The sequence below is a fragment of the Polyodon spathula genome, chromosome 5 (genome assembly GCF_017654505.1).
Source record: "Polyodon spathula isolate WHYD16114869_AA chromosome 5, ASM1765450v1, whole genome shotgun sequence".
NCBI classification, from domain to species: Eukaryota; Metazoa; Chordata; class Actinopteri; order Acipenseriformes; family Polyodontidae; genus Polyodon; species Polyodon spathula.
Genome location: NC_054538.1, coordinates 48,745,497 through 48,766,485, shown reverse-complemented (window position 1 = coordinate 48,766,485; position 20,989 = coordinate 48,745,497). Strand labels below are relative to the sequence as shown.

Genomic DNA, 20,989 nt, shown 5'->3' with positions numbered 1-20,989 from the left:
TGTCCTGGTCACAAAAGCAAAGTTTATGGGGAATAATAGCCATTTTCTATACTTTTGAGACAAGCAATTAGGAAATAACGCTTACTACTCAGGAACAAAAAAAAAAACTTTGTTACACGGTGTAATAAATCATATCGGTAATAAAAAAAATATATAGTGTACTCACTTTATTTTTTTAAGAGTGTAAAATTGAATTTTTTTTATATTATTGCCATTTTCATAATATTACTAAACAGAAATTTGACAGCTGGGATATTTAAAATATTCAGCTGAAAGTTCCACAGCGCGCGCGCAATGCACTCTATTACAACTAATCACAAGTAGTAATCACAATTAATACTAAATCAACATTTATAAAATACTAACTGTTATCCTACAAAAAAAAACACACACACTATAAAATGAGGCTTTCCAATTAACATGTTCATATGATATCTTGTTCTGCTGTAAATACCAGTTTTATTGTTATGCAGTATTTCTATTCTTACTTTGTGATTTGTTTTTATTGTCTCAATGCATATTTCAATGCATTACTATCTTACCTTTTAATATATGGCTCATTGCAGGTGGGAATATAATTGATCAGGTAATTAAAATTATTTTGATTGACCTCTAGAGTTGAGTTTGTTACAGTATACTTTCTCAAAGACAGTTAATGCTGAACAAAAACAAAAGAACATTGGCAAAAAACTCTTAGTGGTTTAATTTGTTTTTTTTTTTTAAACTGTACTTCTTTACAGGAAGACCTGGCTCTGACAAGGTGAAACACTTGGAAAGCAAGGTCCAGAGTCTGACCAAAGAACTCCATGACCTCCAGTCCACCCTGCGAGGGATGAACGAAAAGTTTCATGAGGAGATTCGCAAGACCCTATTGACAGCGCTCAATGGCAAGCAGCCAGCTGATGCTGCACACCCAGAGATGAAGGAAACCCTCAGTGACATTCAGAGAACAATACAGCATCTTGACAACCGTATCCAGGTGCATGATAGAGAGCTGAACTACCTGAACAACAAATCTCAGACAACTGGTGAAGGGGGGGAAAACTTAATTGAATATTCAGACACTAAAATGAACCAAAAACTCACAGACCTGAAGGGCGAAGTCATGAAAGACTTGGAAAAAAGACTCCAACAGTCTTGCTCGGCCTGCCAATCGCAAGTGGTGGTCTTGAGGAAGCAGCAGGAGGAAGACAGAGACAGGATCCGGGGGCTAGAGAAACTCATTAACTCTGTGGATCAGCGGAACAAGCAGGTGATGGACATTGTGCAGAAACACGTGTCAAGTTCATCTAACCAGCCTTTAAGGGACTGCTGTGCCCAAGTGGACCAGATCGAACATAAAGTCAGTGATGTTGACAGGAAACTGCATTCTGTCTCTGAGGCTTATGATGTTTTGAACGGGCGGCTTGACAATGAGTTTGAGAAGGACGACATTTTGAATAGAAAAGAGAAAACAAATGCCCTTCTAGAAGATTTAGAAAGCCGCCTAAACATGACAGAGAGGAACATAGAAGAGCATTGTCTCTTTGTCCAAACCGAGCTAAAGGGTTATATCCATAAGGAGATAAATGACTTGAGGAATGAGTTTAATGATAGGTTTGATGAAAATGGAGCCAAAATATCTAACATAGTTCAAAATTTGGACAGCTTAAAGGACATAATTGTTGACCATGGCAAAGGCCTTGATAAAGTCTTCATCCTCACGTCTGACATGGAGAATCAATTGACTTCAGCAGTTAACAGTTGTGCTGAAATCTGTGTCAACAGTGGTCCTCCACATCCAGAAGATGATGACTCTAAAATGTCAGATGTAGTGAAACATTTGGAGTGGAAGGTCATTGTAAATGAAGGAGAGATTAAAAACTTTGGAAACAAGATAAAGAACCTCTCAATCTCTGGAGATTTACTGAGGAACACAGTGGTAGATATTGGCCATGATGTACAGAAACTGAAGACCTTGACGGGGCCCAATGGTGAACATATCAATAGGATTGTTACTAACATAGAGAACCTTGAGAAAGAATTAGATTACAATACCTTAACAAGTCTTACCATTTGCAGCTCTGTGGAAAACCAACTAGTTTCTCTGCGGAATGAGACAGAAGACTACTTGGATAAACTGGCTGTGGATCTGAATAACATACGTACCAGAGTGGATTCTGAGGACACAACTTGTGCCCAAATATGCTCAAACCTACAGGAAGAAGTCGGGAAACTAAAGGAAGAAGTAGAAAAATGCAGCGGACAATGTAAGGTAGTCTTGAAGACGCCAGATGGAGGCCAGGCAGGAGGGGATGATCTAAACCAGCAGAAACCTTTAGATGGACACAGTGTTATCGGCGGGACTTCCAGCGTCAACTTGAAGTCTATTCAAAGAGAGCTTTCAGAGGTCATTCTGACGTTCAACTCCATTAATGACACACTCAAAGGCCTTGAACATACAGTGCAGAAGCACACTAGTGTTATCCATGACCTGGGCACCACTAAGGACAAAATCATCTCTGAGATCAACAAAATCCAGCAGGAGGTGAACGAGCACATTGAGGACAGCAAAGGCAGGTTCGACCATGTCAGTAAGGAGATCCATCGGTTTGGTAACAACTTCATGGTAGAAATGGGTGAGTGTAAACAGTCATCTGACGGCCTGGAAAAGAGGATTTCCAAGATGGAGAACCTTTGCGGAAAGCTTGACACAGTGTCAGGCAGCTTGGAAAAAATTAAGGATGGCCTGAACAAACATGTGTCCAGCCTCTGGAACTGTGTCCATGGGTTAAATAGCACAGTCATTACCCACAGTGGCTACTTGGACACTATTCAGAATACACAGCTGGATGGAATTAATCAACAACTAAACTTATTGAACTCCTCCATGCTCACCTTATTCAAGGAGTTCCAGGACTTTACCCTTCAGGACTTTATGGGTATGTATAGTCATATCAATCCAATCCATTCATAATATCCTAATGACTTTGCTGCAGTCCATTAACTACACAGCACTTTCCCCCTCAAAGGAAAAACTGCATTGTTCCTGACATTTAGTAAAATGTTTACACTTACAATTTTAGCATAAAGTTATTACTTATTTGCAGTTTCAGGAATATGGAGACACAGTTTGAATACCAGAATATATACAATACATTTAATTAATCATAAGAACATAAGAACATAAGAAAGTTTACAAACGAGAGGAGGCCATTCGGCCCATCTTGCTCGTTTGGTTGTTAGTAGCTTATTGATCCTAGCTTCTTCAAGGATCCCAGGGTGTCAGCTTCAACAACATTACTGGGGAGTTGATTCCAGACCCTCACAATTCTCTGTGTAAAAAAGTGCCTCCTATTTTCTGTTCTGAATGCCCCTTTGTCTAAACTCCATTTGTGACCTGGTCCTTGTTTCCTTTCTCAGGCTGAAAAAGTCCCTTGGGTCGACACTGTCAATACCTTTTAGAATTTTGAATGTGAATTAGGTCGCCACGTAGTCTTCTTTGTTCAAGACTGAACAGATTCAATTCTTTTAGCCTGTCTGCATATGACATGCCTTTTAAGCCCGGAATAATTCTGGTCGCTCTTCTTTGCACTCTTTCTAGAGCAGCAATATCTTTTTTATAGCGAGGTGACCAGAACTGCACACAATGTTCAAGATGAGGTCTTACTAGTGCATTGTACAGTTTTAACATTACTTCCCTTGATTTAAATTCAACACTTTTCACAATGTATCCGAGCATCTTGTTAGCCTTTTTTATAGCTTCCCCACATTGTCTAGATGAAGACATTTCTGAGTGAACAAAAACTCCTAGGTCTTTTTCATAGAGTCCTTCTCCAATTTCAGTATCTCCCATATGATATTTATAATGTACATTTTTATTTCCTGCGTGCAGCACCTTACAATTTTCTCTACTAAATATCATTTGCCATGTGTCTGCCCAGTTCTGAATCTTGTTTAGATCATTTTGAATGACCTTTGCTGCTGCAACGGTGTTTGCCACTCCTCCTACTTTTGTGTCGTCTGCAAATTTAACAAGTTTGCTTACTATACCAGAATATAAATCATTAATGTAGATTAGGAATAGCAGAGGACCTAATACTGATCCCTGTGGTACTCCACTGGTTACCACACTCCATTCTGAGGTTTTTCCTCTAATCAGTACTTTCTGTTTTCTACATGTTAACCACTCCCTAATCCATGTACATGCGTTTCCTTGAATCCCAACTGCGTTCAGTTTGAGAATTAATCTTTTGTGCGGGACTTTGTCAAAAGCTTTCTGGAAATCTAAATAAACCATGTCATATGCTTTGCAATTATCCATTATCGATGTTGCATCCTCAAAAAAATCAAGCAAGTTAGTTAGACACGCTCTCCCTTTCCTAAAACCATGTTGACTGTCTCCCAGGACCCTGTTACCATATAGGTAATTTTCCATTTTGGATCTTATTATAGTTTCCATAAGTTTGCATATAATAGAAGTCAGGCTTACTGGTCTGTAGTTACCTGGTTCAGTTTTGTTTCCCTTTTTGTGGATCGGTATTACGTTTGCAATTTTCCAGTCTGTCGGTACCACCCCTGTGTCAAGAGACTGCTGCATGATCTTGGTTAGCGGTTTGTAAATTACTTCTTTCATTTCTTTGAGTACTACTGGGAGGATCTCATCCGGCCCAGGGGATTTGTTTATTTTAAGAGCTCCTAGTCCCTTTAACACTTCTGCCTCAGTTATGCTAAAGTTATTTAAAACTGGATAGGAACTGGATGACATGTGGGGCATGTTTTCAGTATCTTCCTTTGTAAAAACTTGTGAAAAGTAATCATTTAATATATTTGCTATTTTTTTTTCTTCATCTACGATTTTGCCATTTGTATCTCTTAAACATTTAATCTCCTCTTTGAATGTTCGCTTGCTGTTGTAATATTGGAAAAACATTTTGGAATTGGTTTTAGCTCCCTTAGCAATGTTCATTTCTATTTCTCTCTTGGCCTTTCTAACTTCCTTTTTGACTTGCGTTTGCAGTTCCGTGTACTCTTTCTGCGTACTTTCTTTTTGGTCCTTTTTTAATGCTCTGTAAAGTGCCTTTTTTCGCTGAATATTTTTTTGAATTGATCTATTAAACCATTTTGGCAATTTAGTTTTACATTTAGATTTGTCTACTTTAGGGATATAATTGTTTTGCGCCTCTAGTACTACATTTTTGAAGAACAACCATCCTTCTTCTGTGGGTGTTTTCTCTATTTTACTCCAATCTACTTCTGTTAGTCTCTGTTTCATACCTTCATAGTTTGCTTTTCTAAAATTGTAAACCTTAGCTTTAGTCATTACTTTTGGGGATTTAAAAAACACTTCCAATGAGACCATGTTGTGGTCTGAGTTTGCCAGTGGTTCTCTGACCTCTGTTTTAGTTATTCTATCTTCGTTATTTGAAAAGACTAAATCAAGGCATGCCTCCCCTCTAGTCGGTGCCTTGACAAATTGTGTTAGGAAGCAGTCATTTGTCATTTCCACCATTTCTATTTCATCCTTCGTGCTACCCACCGGGTTTTCCCATTTTATTTGGGGGAAATTGAAATCCCCCATTAGTATGGCTTCTCCTTTGCTACATGCATTTCTAATGTCATTGTATAACAAATTATTGTGCTCACCGTCTGAATCTGGCGGTCTATAGCATGCTCCTATTATTATGCCCTTTGAATTTTTGTCCGTTATTCTGACCCATATTGATTCGGTTTTATTTTCTTTGTCCAGGTTTAACACCTGGGCTTCAAGACTGTTTCTTATGTATAGCGCTACCCCTCCTCCTCTTCTGTCCTGCCTGTCTTTCCTATACAGTGTATACCCACAAATATTATATTCGTCCCCATCACTCTCAGACAACCACGTTTCTGTAACACCTATCACATCATAGTTACCTGTTAGTGCAGTAGCTTCAAGTTCTAGAATTTTGTTTCTGATACTTCTAGCATTTAGATAAATACATTTAATGGTTGTCTTACCTGAGTTGTTGTTCTTGTTTTGATGCGGTCTCCCTTCTGTTTTTTTGTTGATTTCTCCCCTGTATACCCCCGTAATCGTATACTGGATAGACTCCATCTGGACAGATAACAATCCAAGTCGTTCTGCAAACATCGGGTGGTATGGATAGGTGATCTGTGACCTGGTTATCTGTACATACAGCTAAAGAACATTCTATTTTTTATTGACATTGTTGTATCATGGTGTAGGACTTCCAGGTCCATTAGGCCCCCAGGGAGAGAGAGGTTTCCAAGGACCCCCTGGACCACAAGGGCCCCCAGGCAGGGATGGAGCCACAGGCAGACCAGGAGAACAAGGACCAATGGGACCCCCGGGTAATCTAAATATGCGGTCTATTTTAGGACATCCTCAGACATCACTCATTCACCCCTCCTCAAGTCAATGCCTGATGCCTGATGACTGACTCAAGGAGGACTGATGCCTAATGCCTGATAACTGACCATTGACACAAGCAGGGCTGTTTCCTGACACAGGAAGGAGTGATGTCTGAGAATGTCCTAAAATAGACACTGTATAAATAACATATTTACATTTCTTTATGGCAGTTTAAGTAGATTTAAATCAAAGGAGAGTGCACTTAGTACACTTCAGATTGCCTCACAAAGGGACATTGTGATACAGAAGATTAGTTATTAGAGTTAAGTTTAATTGAATCAGTATCTTCAGCATCACATTACAACTGATCAGATCTAAAATGTATACATCATGAATTATTAAAAAAGTATGCTTTCCTCAGCAAGTCAATGTGTGTGTGTGTGTGTGTGTGTGTGTGTGTGTATATGTATGTATATATATATATATATATATATATATATATATATATATATATATATATATATATATATATATATATATATATACATACACACACACACACAGACACACACACACAGTCAACATGGCAATGATTAACAATGATTTACCTGAATTTTTGAATTAATAATGAGAAAGCACTGTGTGGTGTCTTTGGTACTACAGATTGGTACTCCTATATTGGTAAATGGTATAATAATGACATCAGATGGCTACTATGTTTTCAAGATGAAATATTACATGGATTGATAGCTATATTGTGTGCTAGTTAAAATAACTCAATTGTTGTATTCTTTCAGGTATCAGAGGCGAACAAGGTATGTTTTGTCCAGCGATCATTATTATTTCCTAGTCTTTCTGAAGCATGTATTCAGGTAAAGATCCTACTATATTTTTTCCACCATGTGAATTTACAAGATATGGGTCTGTTAACTTTAGTAGAATGGAGCAATTCTAATAATGTGTAAGGTCTAAGTTAAGCCATAAAATCGCCATCACCATTATAATTTACATAGCTCATTTTTTAAAACAAAAGAAACATGTAGCACACATTTCAGTTACTCTCAAATTTAGTCAGAGCATCACAGATTTGTCATACCTGCATTCCATCACCAGCTATCCAAAACAGTGCTTGTACGTGATTCACAAAATATGCAAAATCTGTCAGTCAAATCCTTGGTTCTGAATTAGTCTCCTGCCATATATTGGGTGGTCTCTTTGTAAGCCGGTATACATGAATTGAATGCTAAGATGGATGTTCCCCTACAACAATATTACTGTACCTGTATTTTTCATGGTTCTTTTTCTCCATTTATTTGATGTCCCCAGGTCTTCCTGGTTTAGATGCATCGGTTCCAAGGCTTTCATTTTCAGCAGCTCTGACATACCCACAGGTGGATGCTGGAACAATCATTTTCGATAAGGTCTTAGTGAACGACGGTCACTTCTATGATCCTTCTACTGGTAAGGGAAAATAGTAAACTGACAAGGTTTCAAGGGTGAAGCTAAAGTCTCTGTGGCTTACTGTGGCAAAGTGGTGAGTACGTGCAGGTGAGTGCAGTGCAGAGTGGATTAATCACACAGACAATGATTTACAGGTGCAAGGGTTGTTTAGGGCAAAAACCCAAACTAATTACATTTTTAGCCTGATCTGGCAAGGGGTCAGAAGTTACAGATTCCAGAATATGGTTGATTTTGGACCCCCAATGCTTAATCACGGATGTCAAATCTCAAGGTTTACCTGTGAAACTCACTGTTTTTACAGTTTTGAGAGCGTCACAGCCGTGCAATAGATTGTCACGTTTGTGCATATGTTTGTGAGGTTGCGAAACCCTTTATACATGATACAGTGGTAAATCCAATACAACTGTCCAAGCATCTTCTTTTTTTTTTTTTTTTTTTTGGGTGGGTGGGGGGGGGGGGGGGGGGGTCACCATGAAGAGGTGTACATTACCATTCTATATTCCTGTAGCTGCTACGCAAACTCCCCTTCCTCCAAAGATAGAATTGCCTTGTTGTCTAAAACTGGTGGTACACAACATGTCATTACTTGGAGATAGTCGAAGGAGGGGCTGTCAGACTGTCACTGTCGTTCATGCAGAAATTACCACAGAAATAAAAGAAAAATGGACATCAATGAGAGTTTAATTATTAAAATTTAAAACAATACAATGTTCTTTATGATGCCAGTGTCAGTGGTTATAAAGACAATAAAAATAAAGACACCATATGGTAAGAAATATCAGAACAATTGGAAACTGATGGTATGTCTATCTTTTTATTTCACCTTAGTTTTAGTCAAAGCGGCAGCATCCAGTCTATTCTTGGAACCAATAGTCTCTGCTTCAAAAACTCTGTCCAGCAGCCTGTTCCAATGGTTCACCACCCTTTCAGTGAAAAAGCTCCTTCTCCCCTCGGTTCTGAATATGCCCCTCAGCTTCCACCTGTGGACCCTGGTTCTGTTCTCTGTGACATGAAAAATAATTCTCAGCAGTTACTTTGTTAAACCCTTTGACAATGTTAAATACCTCTATTAAAGTCACCTCTGGCTCTCCTTTCTAGGCAAAACAGATTCAGCTCTTTCTTATGATATGGGGACCAGAACTGGACACAATATTCTAGGTGTGGTTGTACCAGTGCATTGTATTGTACATTACTATATACTTCTTTATATATATATATATATATATATATATATATATATATATATATATATATATATATATATATATATATTATAATGTCAGAAAGATACAAAGAAAAACTGTACAAACACAGGAAAGAAGATACATATCCATAGCATTTATGTTAATTGGCATATATCCAGTATGTAGCACCTTAAGACTTAAATAAACAGTATTAAAAAAAAAAAGTTGTATAGAAATAAATACATAAGTGTAGGCACTGAGAGACTGAGTATACTTAAGTGTTCACCTTAGCTGTCCTATTATAATATGTAAGTGGCTGTAACCTCTACAATATTCCTATAATATATTAGGGTCCACATGTCTCAAATGAAGTCCCTCCATGTAATCTATATAAAGTTGCCATATTTTATAAAATATGTTTGTCTTGTTTCTTATTACATAAGTAATTTTTACAAAGGTAGACAGCCATTCATTTCAGAAAACCACAGTGAAACCAGGAGAGGGAAGTCTAGCTTCCACTTCAGAGTTATACATTTTCTAGCTATAGCCAGTGTCAGATCAATACATTTTAACAATACATTTTATAAATGTATCAGTTGTAAAAAGAAAAAAAAAAAAAAAAAGTTTGTTAGATAGTTTACATTTTTCTCTTAATTGTTCAAAGGACATAAGCATGCCATACTGATAGCACTGTTCTAAGCAGGTAATCATTTCTCATGCCAAGATTTTAACATTTTGTTTTTAAAAATCGCTGGTAATAAGTTGTTATCCCATATAGGTGTCTTAGGTGACAAAAACCCTTCTATATTAAAAAACTTGCGTAAATTGTGCTGTATTATGTTAATTATTAATGGGTTATTTGTTTTTTCCTTAATAGTTTTTGGGTCCCATTTATGTATTATATCAGTCCCTACATCTTTGTTTAACTCAAAATTTCTCAAACTGAAGCCAAGAAGATAATGAATCAGCCTGGAACAACAATGATATAAATCTATTTTGAGCTGCCCAATAATACATTTTAAAGTTGGGAAGGCATAAGCCACCAAAACCGTATGCAAGGGTTAACTTGTCCAAACTCACTCTAGGAGATTTACGGTGCCAGATGAATTGCCTTATTGATTTATTAAGTATTGTAAAGCAGTTAAGGGGGAGAGAAACCGATAATGACTGGAACAGGTATAGGAATCGAGGCAGCACATTCATTTTTATGACATTGATTCGACACAACAACGTAACGGGTAAGTCCGTCCATCTACTTAGGTCCTCATCCACCTTTTGCATAAAGTTAGTGTTATTTAGCTGATATAAATGCTTTAAATCACTGTCTACATGAATTCCCAGATACTTAAATCCTGTCGAGGACCAAACAAAAGGATTATTCCTTTTAGTCATTGTAATCAAACTGTGAGAAAGGGAGAATTTCACTTATCATAATTAACTTTGTATCCAGAAAATGTACTGTAGGAATCAAGACGTTTTAGCAGGTCTGAGAGTGATTCTTTGGGATGTGTTAAAAATAAAAGAATGTCATCAGCATATAATGAAATTTGATGATAAGTATGCCCCACCTCAAAGCCTCTAATCCCTGGATTTGATCTAATAGCTTCTGCTAGTGGTTCTATTACCAAGGCAAAAAGTAAAGGAGAAAGAGGGCAACCCTGTCTAGTTCCTCTCTATAGGGGGAAAGGGGCAGAAGTCATACCGTTAGTGCAAATTCTGGCTTGCGGCAGTCTGTATAAAGAATGAATCCAATTTACAAAAGTAGGGCAGAAATTAAAAAAATAAATATGGCCATTCAGCCCTCTCAAATGCCTTTTCAGCATCCAGAGAGAATGAAATACTGGGTTGTTTTCTTGAGTTAGCAAGGTGCACTATATTAACCCTTGAGTAGTGAGTTTTAGAATGTTTTGATGGGCCCACTGGAGTGAGTTTTTTTTTTTTTTAATTTTTCATATTTACACTCCTCACAGACACATTTGTTAGTAGGCCTTAGGAGTACATTACACAATGAAAATATGTAAACAACTATTTCTTACAGTAAATAAACAAAACAAATATTAATCATTTTTTTGTCATAGCGAACAGTTTTGACAAAAATAACAGGTAATCAATAAACAACAATCAGGATCAACAACACGTCCCCCAAAAAAAAACGAGAGAGAGAAAGGTATACATCATATCCGAGTAAACACATGATGAGGGTGAAGGCAGTGAGGAGAACGTAGGTCAGTGATCCTTGTCACATTGTCTGAGCTTGGACCACTCGATGTTGAAGGTAAGTAATAGTCTCCACTGATATTTTCACTAATCACCTGATTCAGTAGAAGAATTTAAATCGGAATTCAACATAATTTCTAGTACTTTATAGTATTTCTCGCGGTTTTCCAGACATTGTTGACATATGACTGGGATTGTTGTGTGTAATTCCGTAAATATCTGGCAGATGGCGCAAGAGACCACTACAAGGTGTTATCAGCAGTTTTGTAGACTCAGTAATCCAAGTTCAAAGTTCAAAATTTGCATAACGTACCGGTACGCTCATACTCCCTGGGACCATTAATTCAATGACATACCGGTACATTTCTACTACTCAAAGGGTTAAACAGCCTTCTAAGGTTATTTACAGAGGATTGATTAGTTATAAAGCCAGTCTGGTCTATATGTAGATATTGTCCTAATCTATTGGCAAGTAATTTTGCAACAATTTTGTAGTCTGTATTTAGAAGGGATATTGGCTTATAAGATCCGCATTTCAGGTTTTTTTTATTTTATTTTTTTAAGGATTACTGTGATTAAAGCCATAGAAAATTAGTTGGGTAAACTTGTAGTTTGAGTTGCTAGATTAAGGACTTCTACCAACAGGGGTAGTAATAAAGATTTGAATTGCTTATAAAATTCAGGAGGGAATTCATCCTCTCCTGGAGATTTATTGGACTGTAAAGAGTTAATGGCTGTAGTAATTTTTACTTCTGTAAATTGTGTTACCAAAGCATCAGCCTGAGATCGTTTGGGCATTTTTATGGAGGTAAAAAAAAATAATCTTTGTATAATCATCATGAAACCAAGATACGTATAGTTCAGTAAAATAGTTTTTAAACATGCCATTTATTTCTTTAGGATTGTCTTTTTATCTAGGTTTTCGATAGTATTAATTGTACGTCTGCTTTCCTCCACTTTAAGTTGCCACGACAAAACTTTGTGTGCTTTCTCACGTAATTCATAATACCTCTGCCTGGTCCTGAGAATGGCTTTTTCAGCCTTGAAGGTATAAATATAATTCTATTTCAGCTTTTTATTTTCCAAAAGTCTATACACCTCTTTAGACCCTGTAGCCTGATAATCCTTTCACTGCTAATATTTCTCGTTCTATATCTTCAAGTTTATTTTTTTTAATCCAGTTGTGTAAGAAATAATGTGGCCCCTCAGGTAGGCTTTAAGTGTGTCCCATAGGATACAACTATTTGGGAAGAAAGCGTGATTAGTTTCTGTGAAATATTTAATCTGTTTTTTAATAAATGTACAAAAATCAGCCTGTTTTACAAGTGATGGTGATAAAGTTAAAGGAGAGTGGTTTGAGATGGTTCTAGAAAGGTATTGTGTATTCATTACTCTGAATTAATTGTGCTGAAATGAAAAAGTAATCTATGTGAGTATGAGTGTCATGAGGGCTGAAGTAGAAAGAACAGTCTCTGTCCTGGGGACGAACATGTCTCCAAATCTCCTTTAAATTAGATCTTTTAAAAAGGACAGTGTCACTTTGGCAGATTGTGTCATAGGAGAAGCAGAAGTGGATGATCCATCTAGAATTGGGTCTAAGCAAAAATTTGAATCTCCCCCTACCATTAGCAAGCCCCGGACAACATCGGTCTGCTGCATTGGCCACTGGCTAGAAATGTGTAGTTTCAAATAACGTAGCAAACTCCATCCTCAAGATGTCACTGCAGTTCAAATAAAAATAAATTATGACCCGAGTCCTGTAGCTGTCGCAATCCATTTAAGCCGCTGATTAATGAGGAGATCTGTTCCCCGACTAAGCAGGGGGTAAATTGTTGAGAAAGCTCGAAACTGCTTGTGGTGTTCCAAATAGTCTCCTTTGTCCCTTGAAGTCCACTCTCAGTTTCGCAGGGTGAAGTAAAACATATCAAAGTTTTTTTTCACCTCATCAAACTCCTTCCGACGTCTCGCCAAGTCAGTACTCATGTTGGGAAAAAACATCACAGCATTGTTTTTATATAGCGCTTTCCCCTTCTCTCTTGCTAAGCGTAGCATCTTTTCCCTGTCTTGATATTTCAGGAGTTTTCATGATGACAATTCTGGGGTTTTCATCTGGAGCTGGTTTAGGTATCAGGGCACGATGAACGTGGTCAGTAATCAGTGACTCCCCGAAATGTTCACTGCCCAGTACTGCCAGTATTATTTCAGTAAAGAAAGTGATTGGATCTTTGCCCTCGGATCCTTCTGGCAAGCCCACAATAATACAGTATTACAGTGTCTGCTTCGATTTTCCAAGTTGTCTGTTTTATTTCTTAGCATTTTGTTTTGTTTGATTAAAGTGTGTACCTTTTTTCCAAACTGTGCCACGCTGTCCTCAGCTGTACTGATATGACTGTCGGCCTCTGTTAGTCTCAATCCAAAGTTATCTAAGCAGTTTTTTATGCCCTCTATGGCTGAGTGCAGCTGTGTTGTTTTTGAGTTTAATGGCTCTGAGAGAGATTTATTGCCTTCCTTGATTTCTTTTAGAATATGCGATAAACTCTCTTCTTTCGGCTGCTCAGCAGTATTGTTTTCTGGAGTAGGCACCAGAGTTCGAGTCCTCATTAATATGTAATTGCTTTGTTTATAATTTGGTGTTGGACACAAAAAGAAGGTAAAAAGCCGGGATGGTAGCAGAGAGCTCCTTACAAACGTGTCCGTTCAACACTGCAGCATCACGTGACTGTCATTAATATAACTTCTCTTGATTTGAATTCAGCTGTCTTGGCTATATAACCTAACAGTCTATTTGCCTTTTTATAGCTTCTTCTCACTGTCTAGTTAGCTTAAGAGATTCAGCCACTACTACTCCAAGTTCTTTACGTACATAGCCTCCTGTTTTTCATTACTATTCATGCTGTACTTGCCTCTAATGTTTTTGCTCCCAATGTGCAAGACTTTGCATTTATTAACAAATTTGCCAAGCTTGAATCTTGTCTAAATCTCTTTATATTATTGAAGTTGCCGATTGGAAGTTGGCTACCATTCCCAGTTGCAAAGTTTACTGATTATGTCTTGGTCCAAGTCATTTATATAGGTTAAGAATAGCAAGGGTCCCAATACTAATCCCTGTAGTACCCCACTTGTTCCGTTACTCCAGTTTGATGCCTTGGCTCTAATTATTACTCTCTGCTTCCTGTCTTGCAACCAGTTATAAGTCTATGCTGCTACTTTACCATTTATTCCTACGGATTTAATCTTTAGATACAGCCTTTCATGCTATACTTTGTCAAATGCTTTTGTCATACGCACTACCCTTGTCCACTTTAGTAGTCACCTCCTGAAAGAAATCAAGTGAATTCGTTAAACAGATCTACCCTTCCTAAAGCCTTGGCTGTCAACTATAATGTTGTTACTATATAAATATTTCTCTATTCTGATCCTTATTATAGTTTCCATGATTGTACATATGGTCCATGTTAAATTTATAGGTCTGTAGTTCCCAGGGTCAAATGTATCTCCTTTTTTAAATATAGGAGCACAATTGCTACTTCTCCAGTCCAGTGGAATGGCTCATTTATAGATTTTTTGAATATATAACATATTAGTTTAAAAAGCTGTTCTCTAGTTTCCCTGAGAACTCCTGGACAGCTTCCGTCGGGCCCTCAGGATTTGTTTATTTTAAGTGCTGCTAGCTCCCTTAGTACGTCATTCTCTTTTATAACAAACTCTGGTAATGATGTTTGTGTGCATTCTGTTAACCTTGGTATACTGTATAAATCCTCCTTTGTAATTACATGTACAAGGTATTGATTAAGTACATTTGCGATTTGGTTGTCTTTAGTCACTAAATTACCACTGATGTCATGTAAGCTACTGACTTCCTCTTTCAGTTTAATTTTAGCATTAACATATTGAAAAACCCCTTTAGATTAAGTTTAAAATCTGCCTCAAATTGTCTCTCCAATTCCCTTTTCACTCTCCTAGTCTGCTTTTTAAAGTCTCTACAGGGCTCTCTGTATTCTATTTGTGAGGCTGTTCCCTTTAATTTAATAGAAATATATAATTTTATTTTTAATACCCAGCTTAATAGATCGATTTACCCATTATGATTTCTTTCTTAAGTTTGCCTTTTCTCATTTTTGGGTTTAATATGTCCTGCATTTCTAATATTATATCCCTACATTTAATCCAGTTGTTTTCAACATTATTATCTATTAGTATTCTGTCCCAGTCTATGTTTATAAGCCCCTGTTGCATTCCTTTGTAATCTGCTCTCCTGAAATTGTAAACCATTGATTTATGTACTGCCCTTGATTTATTTGCCACAAACTTTATCATTTTATGGTCACTTATTCCTAGTGGTTCTATTACCTGTAAGTTTGTGTATCTTTGCTTCATTGTTTGTTAATACCAAATTTAGTCATGAATTGTTTCTAGTCGGGGCATTCATCATTTGTGATAAGAAACAGTCTTACACTAACTATCATTTCCTTGTCTGAACTGTTGTCTGAGGTCACGTGGTCCCAGTTTATGTTTGGGAAGTTGAAGACTCCCATAATTAGGGTGCCCCCTTCCATCCTTATTTTTTTTATGCTTGTTGTGACAGGGATTGCTGAGTGGTGACGTCAGGCCAGAAGCAGGAACTGCAACACACAGACAGTACTTGGGTGCAAAGTGCACTACGGCACTATTTTTATTTACAAAATGAAATTTGAACAAAAAAACACTTCTCGCAGAGCAAAATAAAAAGGTTTAACAAAAAATAAATTACGAACACAATAACAACAAAACCCAGCTAAGGCTGGTTAGTCGCCTTCACTGATCCTATTGTTTTGCTTTTTAGTTTGTTTTCTCCTCTCTCACTCAGTCTTGTTCTTTTCTCCAAAACATCCACCTGGAGCCAGGAAAACTGCAGAGTTTTATAGTTGTGACAGGTTTATCTTTCCTAACTAACCTATATCCTTCCATGTTAAACTTGTCTCTATCGTTTGGAGTTAACCAGGATTCTGTTATCCCTAAAATGTCTAGTTGTCTATGGCTTCTAGTTCTATAAATCTAATTCTAATGTTTCTTGCATTTAAATGTAGGCATTTCAGTTTGTGAACATTGGCTGCAATTTGGTTGCACTTTGTTGTTTGCTGTGTAGTTTGTAGTGTAGCTCCCCCTGACTCTGTCCTACCTGCTCAGGCTCAGCTTTTAATCCTTTGCCCTAGCTTTATACATTTATTTTGCAGAGCCTCCTGACTGTTTACCTATGTCGTTTGCTCCTGCGTGAACAACGACAACTGGATCCTCCCTGGCCCCAGGTCAAAAGCCTGTCCACCCGTGTTGTGATATCGTAACTCAGGATCACGGCTGCACACCTGACTGTTTATATTCCTAATGATCAAATCCCCTATGACTGTTGCTGCCCTTTTTGAATTTCCCCTGGGGGGCTGCGGTACCTTGGTGCCCTGGCTCTGCACCACACCTTCCACTGTGTTTGCAGTGTCCAGTAAGGCCGTCTCTCTGAAGAGAGCAAAACTGTTTGAAACACTCAGCTCTACAGTGGATGTTTTGGCAGAGGGTGCACTCCTTTTCCTTCTATTCCTTCCCACTGTAACTCAGCCCTCCATGGTACTGACTTCCCCCTCCCCTTTCAGTACACACCTCTCTAAAAGACTGCTCTATAAAATCTTCCACTTCTGTCATGCTTTGCAGTCCATCCAGCCTTGCCTCAAGACCTGCCACCCTAGCCTCAAGGACAGAGACCAGCTGGCATCATTCACAGGTGTATTCCCCTGGATAGGATTATCCAGAGAACTCCACATTCTGCAAACCTGGCACTGCATGTTGGCCTTTATATTAAACTTGGGTTTGTTTCCAAAGGAGAGCTTTACTGTTGTCATTTATTTACATTACTAGTTATAGTAAAAATGTGACAGTAGTTTAATATTACCCTATAGTATTAACTTAGAACTTGTTTTAATACTTTGTGTTAGCTTAGGGCTACTGTTTAGACTATTGTTTTGTGTTAACATTCGCTTGGTAGACAGTAATTGTTGCAGTTAGAATGGATGCAGTAGAATGGATGCAGCACACAAGCCAATCGTTGGGTAATTAAATAAGTAAACAGTAATTATATGAAAATAGGCTTAGCTTTTAGCTTTTGGTGGCGGTAGCTTTGTTCCTCCTTCTCCTCCCCCTCTCTCGTTCTGGTTTCACTTCCGCTTGCTCTCGCTCTGTTGCACCATTCACTGTCGTTGCCAAAATGCATTGGGCTTGCTGGGTGAAAAAAATTGACATGTATATACTTTATTATATATATTGTACAGAAAAGGAGATTAGATGTAACAAAAATATAGCAGATATTGTAAGTTTTATTTAGTGATTTTTCTAATACTATATTGGCACTTATAATGCAAGCTGGCCAGCCACAAAACTGCAACACATCATAGTGGCAATAATAGCCTGTTTTAGCTATGATTTGCAGAAGTTGGTGTCTGTTCTGACACAATTGTGCTACTTTGCACACTTTTGGGTTCATTTCAGCAACTTTTTATGAACTAATACACTGACACACTTATTTTTACAAAATAAAGAAAAACAAAATAAACACCTAGCTCCTTCGGCACCCTTATTAAACAGTCAGGATCACCCTAACAAACCGGACAGCTAAGCTGTTTACTGGCAGACAAACACAGTTAAAACACACAGTTAAAACACATAGTACTTACAATTGTCACTGCTCAGAAACAGAGTACACAGCCTCCTGCTTCCTTCTACTCGGCAGTTCCTAAATTAACTAACTATCTGTGAGGCTTTTATGCCACACAGAAGCAGGTACAGGCAGCTGGCTTTAATTTGAAATTAACCTTACCAACTGCCAAAACGATAAAACAATTAACTCAACTTAAATAATTACTCAACATTAACTTGGAGCCAGGTTTGTTAGCTGACTCCACCTGCAACTGTGCTACACTACAACCAAGGTGCTTTGCGGTGATAGGAAATTGGGTTTGAATATTACCTCACAATTTGCAGCATAAATCAGATGAAACTTTGAACAGCATAACATATCTCAAATTAATTTGTTACTTTCATGTTCAATGTTAATAAATGTACCTCCTTTTTTCAATGCAGGAATCTTTAAGGCTCCTTATGATGGGCGATACTTCTTCAGTGCCATCTTGACAGGCCACAAGAATGAGAAGATTGAAGCCGTGCTCTCCAAATCCAACTATGGGATTGCACGTGTGGACTCCGCCGGATACCAGCCTGAAGGGCTGGAGAACAAACCTGTGGCTGAAACCAAGCCCATCCCAGGCTCCCTAGCTGTCTTCAACATCATCCTCCCGCTGAAGACTGGAGATACGGTCTGCATTGACCTGGTCATGGGCAAACTGGCACACTCTGATGAACCGCTCACAATTTTCAACGGGGCACTTGTATATGAAGATGATGTGTAATACAATTTAATGTGACAGAGACGACAACTGCTATTTCTTTTTCATCAATTCTTTAATTAAGAGGATAATAAAGGGCTAACGGTGGAATATATTGTTGTTCCTCAACACAAAAACACATGGAATGGCTGCCACTGAGATTCATTGTTATCCCACATGACATAAAAACCTGCTAGCTGATTCTGGAGGACAATATAAATGAGTTAAAAATGGTCTTCGTCACAAGCAATATATTAGCACTGCCTGAATGCGAGAATAGTAGGCATTAGCCACTGGTTTTAAAAGATGTTTAATCCAAGAGTACTCAAATATATAATGTTAAAATGAAATTACTATTGTTAGAATGAATAGTCTTTACTTTGTAAGTTGTACTGTAAACATGGATTATAAGAGGTCTTGCACTTGACAACAAAAATACCTCTAACTTTGACATCATTCAATGATATTTTAACCATAACAAAAGATGATCTAAAATGTGTAAATCACATTTAAAACAAAAAACATTGCAGCCACAGAAAGAAATGGCTTATCTTCTTATTTTACTTTGTCAATAGGGAGTTTTTAATCTATAGAATAATTTTTCTTACTGTTTTTTGTTTTATTTACACAACTGTGGTAAGAATACCAGAGGAGTTACCCGTCTTCAGATGCCTTCAGTTAAATGTATTCTAACAACAACAACAACAACTCTGTAGATAACATTATTCATAAAGATTCTCACAATTAAGAAAATATGATACTTCAGAATTAAATATGTTTTATCATGCAAGACAAAATTTCCATTTATAATGCTAATGGTTTGGCTACCGTTAAAATTGCCTTTGGGAAATGAAAAAAGAAAACACTGTAAACAATCCAAGAGGTGTAGTAAACAGCCACTAACATTTCATACTGAATTAACCACCTTTAATGGCTTTTGACATAACCAGATTATGTCAACCAGACTTTATAAACTGCCCATACAATGGTAATGACTGTATGGTGTTTTTTGTGTAAACTAGCTTTTGTTTGTTAGAGCAGTTTCTTGGGAAAGGTTTGAACATGAATTTAAATATTTGTTAAAACCAGCTTGTTTGTAGTAGTTACAATTGCCGTTGTTGTCAAGGATTACGCAGTATTTTGTTCACAGATATCCGTGTGTTAAATAAATATTAGACCTTATAACCCTTAAGGGTGGGGAACATAAGTTATGATGGGTTCTACATAAGTGAGATAATATATCTAACTGGAAACAATAAACATTTTTTTTATTTTTATACCACATTGATGAAAATAAAAAAAAATTGTATGAAATTATGAATAGTGAGCTTAGTGTATATATAAATTATTATTATAATATATTAGATATTATATAATTATCGTAACTACTTTATATATATTTTTAATATATATATATATATATATATATATATATATATATATATATATATATATACACACATACACACACACACACACACACACACAGAGTATTTAACTTTAACTTTACTGTCACTCAGTAGTATTTGTTGCAGTGCCAGCTTTGCTCCTTAAAGTGTATCCTGCCATGATGTGGCGATACACTTGTATATATCTATATTGCACCAAAACATGTGTTTTATTCCACTGTTTATTTGGCAACACCTTTATTAAATAAAGATATTGAAATTTTATACGTTTCCACAAGATGTTTGTTTTCTGACAGCAAACCTAGGTGTAATTTTTTCTTTAGTAACAAAACAGTGTTTACAGTTTGGAAATAAAATTCCATGTGCAGCAGCTAAAATTATCATGAACAAGTAGATCATCGTAACCTTCATCCATATGTACATAAGTGTGACATCAAAATCTGCTCAATACAGTAATCTGTTGCATATCTGACTGCACTGAGACCAGAGTAAGAGCGGATATGTAAAAAGGCGGATGAATAAATATTGTTTTAAATCCCATTATACACATCTGTAACAATTACTATATTCACACAATTATTGTTTTGAGAATCAGCTTTTATTAGGAGCTCCCCCAAATCCCTTGTTTAGAAAGATACAGGATATTAATGCTTGTGACAGAGTAGCCATCCACTGGGTGGGTGTGTGCATTCGCTGCTGAGTGACAGACAGGAGATCGAGACAGAGGCTGAAGTTGATACACCACGCAGGCGAACAGGATTTATTTACAGATCACACACTGAACAGCTCACGTGAAACTATCAGCAACAGTAGCGCACGGGGCACTACAATGCAGTGTACGAAAACTTTGATAGGATCTGCAATCTCTGAACTAATCTTCTTGGTTCTATTATAAACTAACGTTGCTGAAGAGGTTGATCATGGCGGATAAACGGTTAGGATGAATATGTGACAGGTGGATATGCAAGGGATTACTGTATCCCC

At 37.3% G+C, this 20,989-nt stretch overlaps 1 protein-coding gene across 1 annotated transcript in view; it reads left to right on the top strand.

The window, feature by feature from the left end:
* Nucleotides 1–19,305, top strand: part of LOC121316010 (EMILIN-1-like) — a 76,792-nt gene extending 57,487 nt beyond the window's left edge. Inside the window, exons 4-8 of the mRNA XM_041250687.1 lie at nucleotides 741–2,921; nucleotides 6,205–6,330; nucleotides 7,129–7,146; nucleotides 7,658–7,792; nucleotides 18,295–19,305. Coding sequence (XP_041106621.1) covers nucleotides 741–2,921; nucleotides 6,205–6,330; nucleotides 7,129–7,146; nucleotides 7,658–7,792; nucleotides 18,295–18,620 — 2,786 coding nt within the window. The 3' untranslated portion in view covers nucleotides 18,621–19,305. The remainder of the gene's footprint in view (nucleotides 1–740; nucleotides 2,922–6,204; nucleotides 6,331–7,128; nucleotides 7,147–7,657; nucleotides 7,793–18,294) is intronic.
* Nucleotides 19,306–20,989: the final 1,684 nt, after the last annotated feature.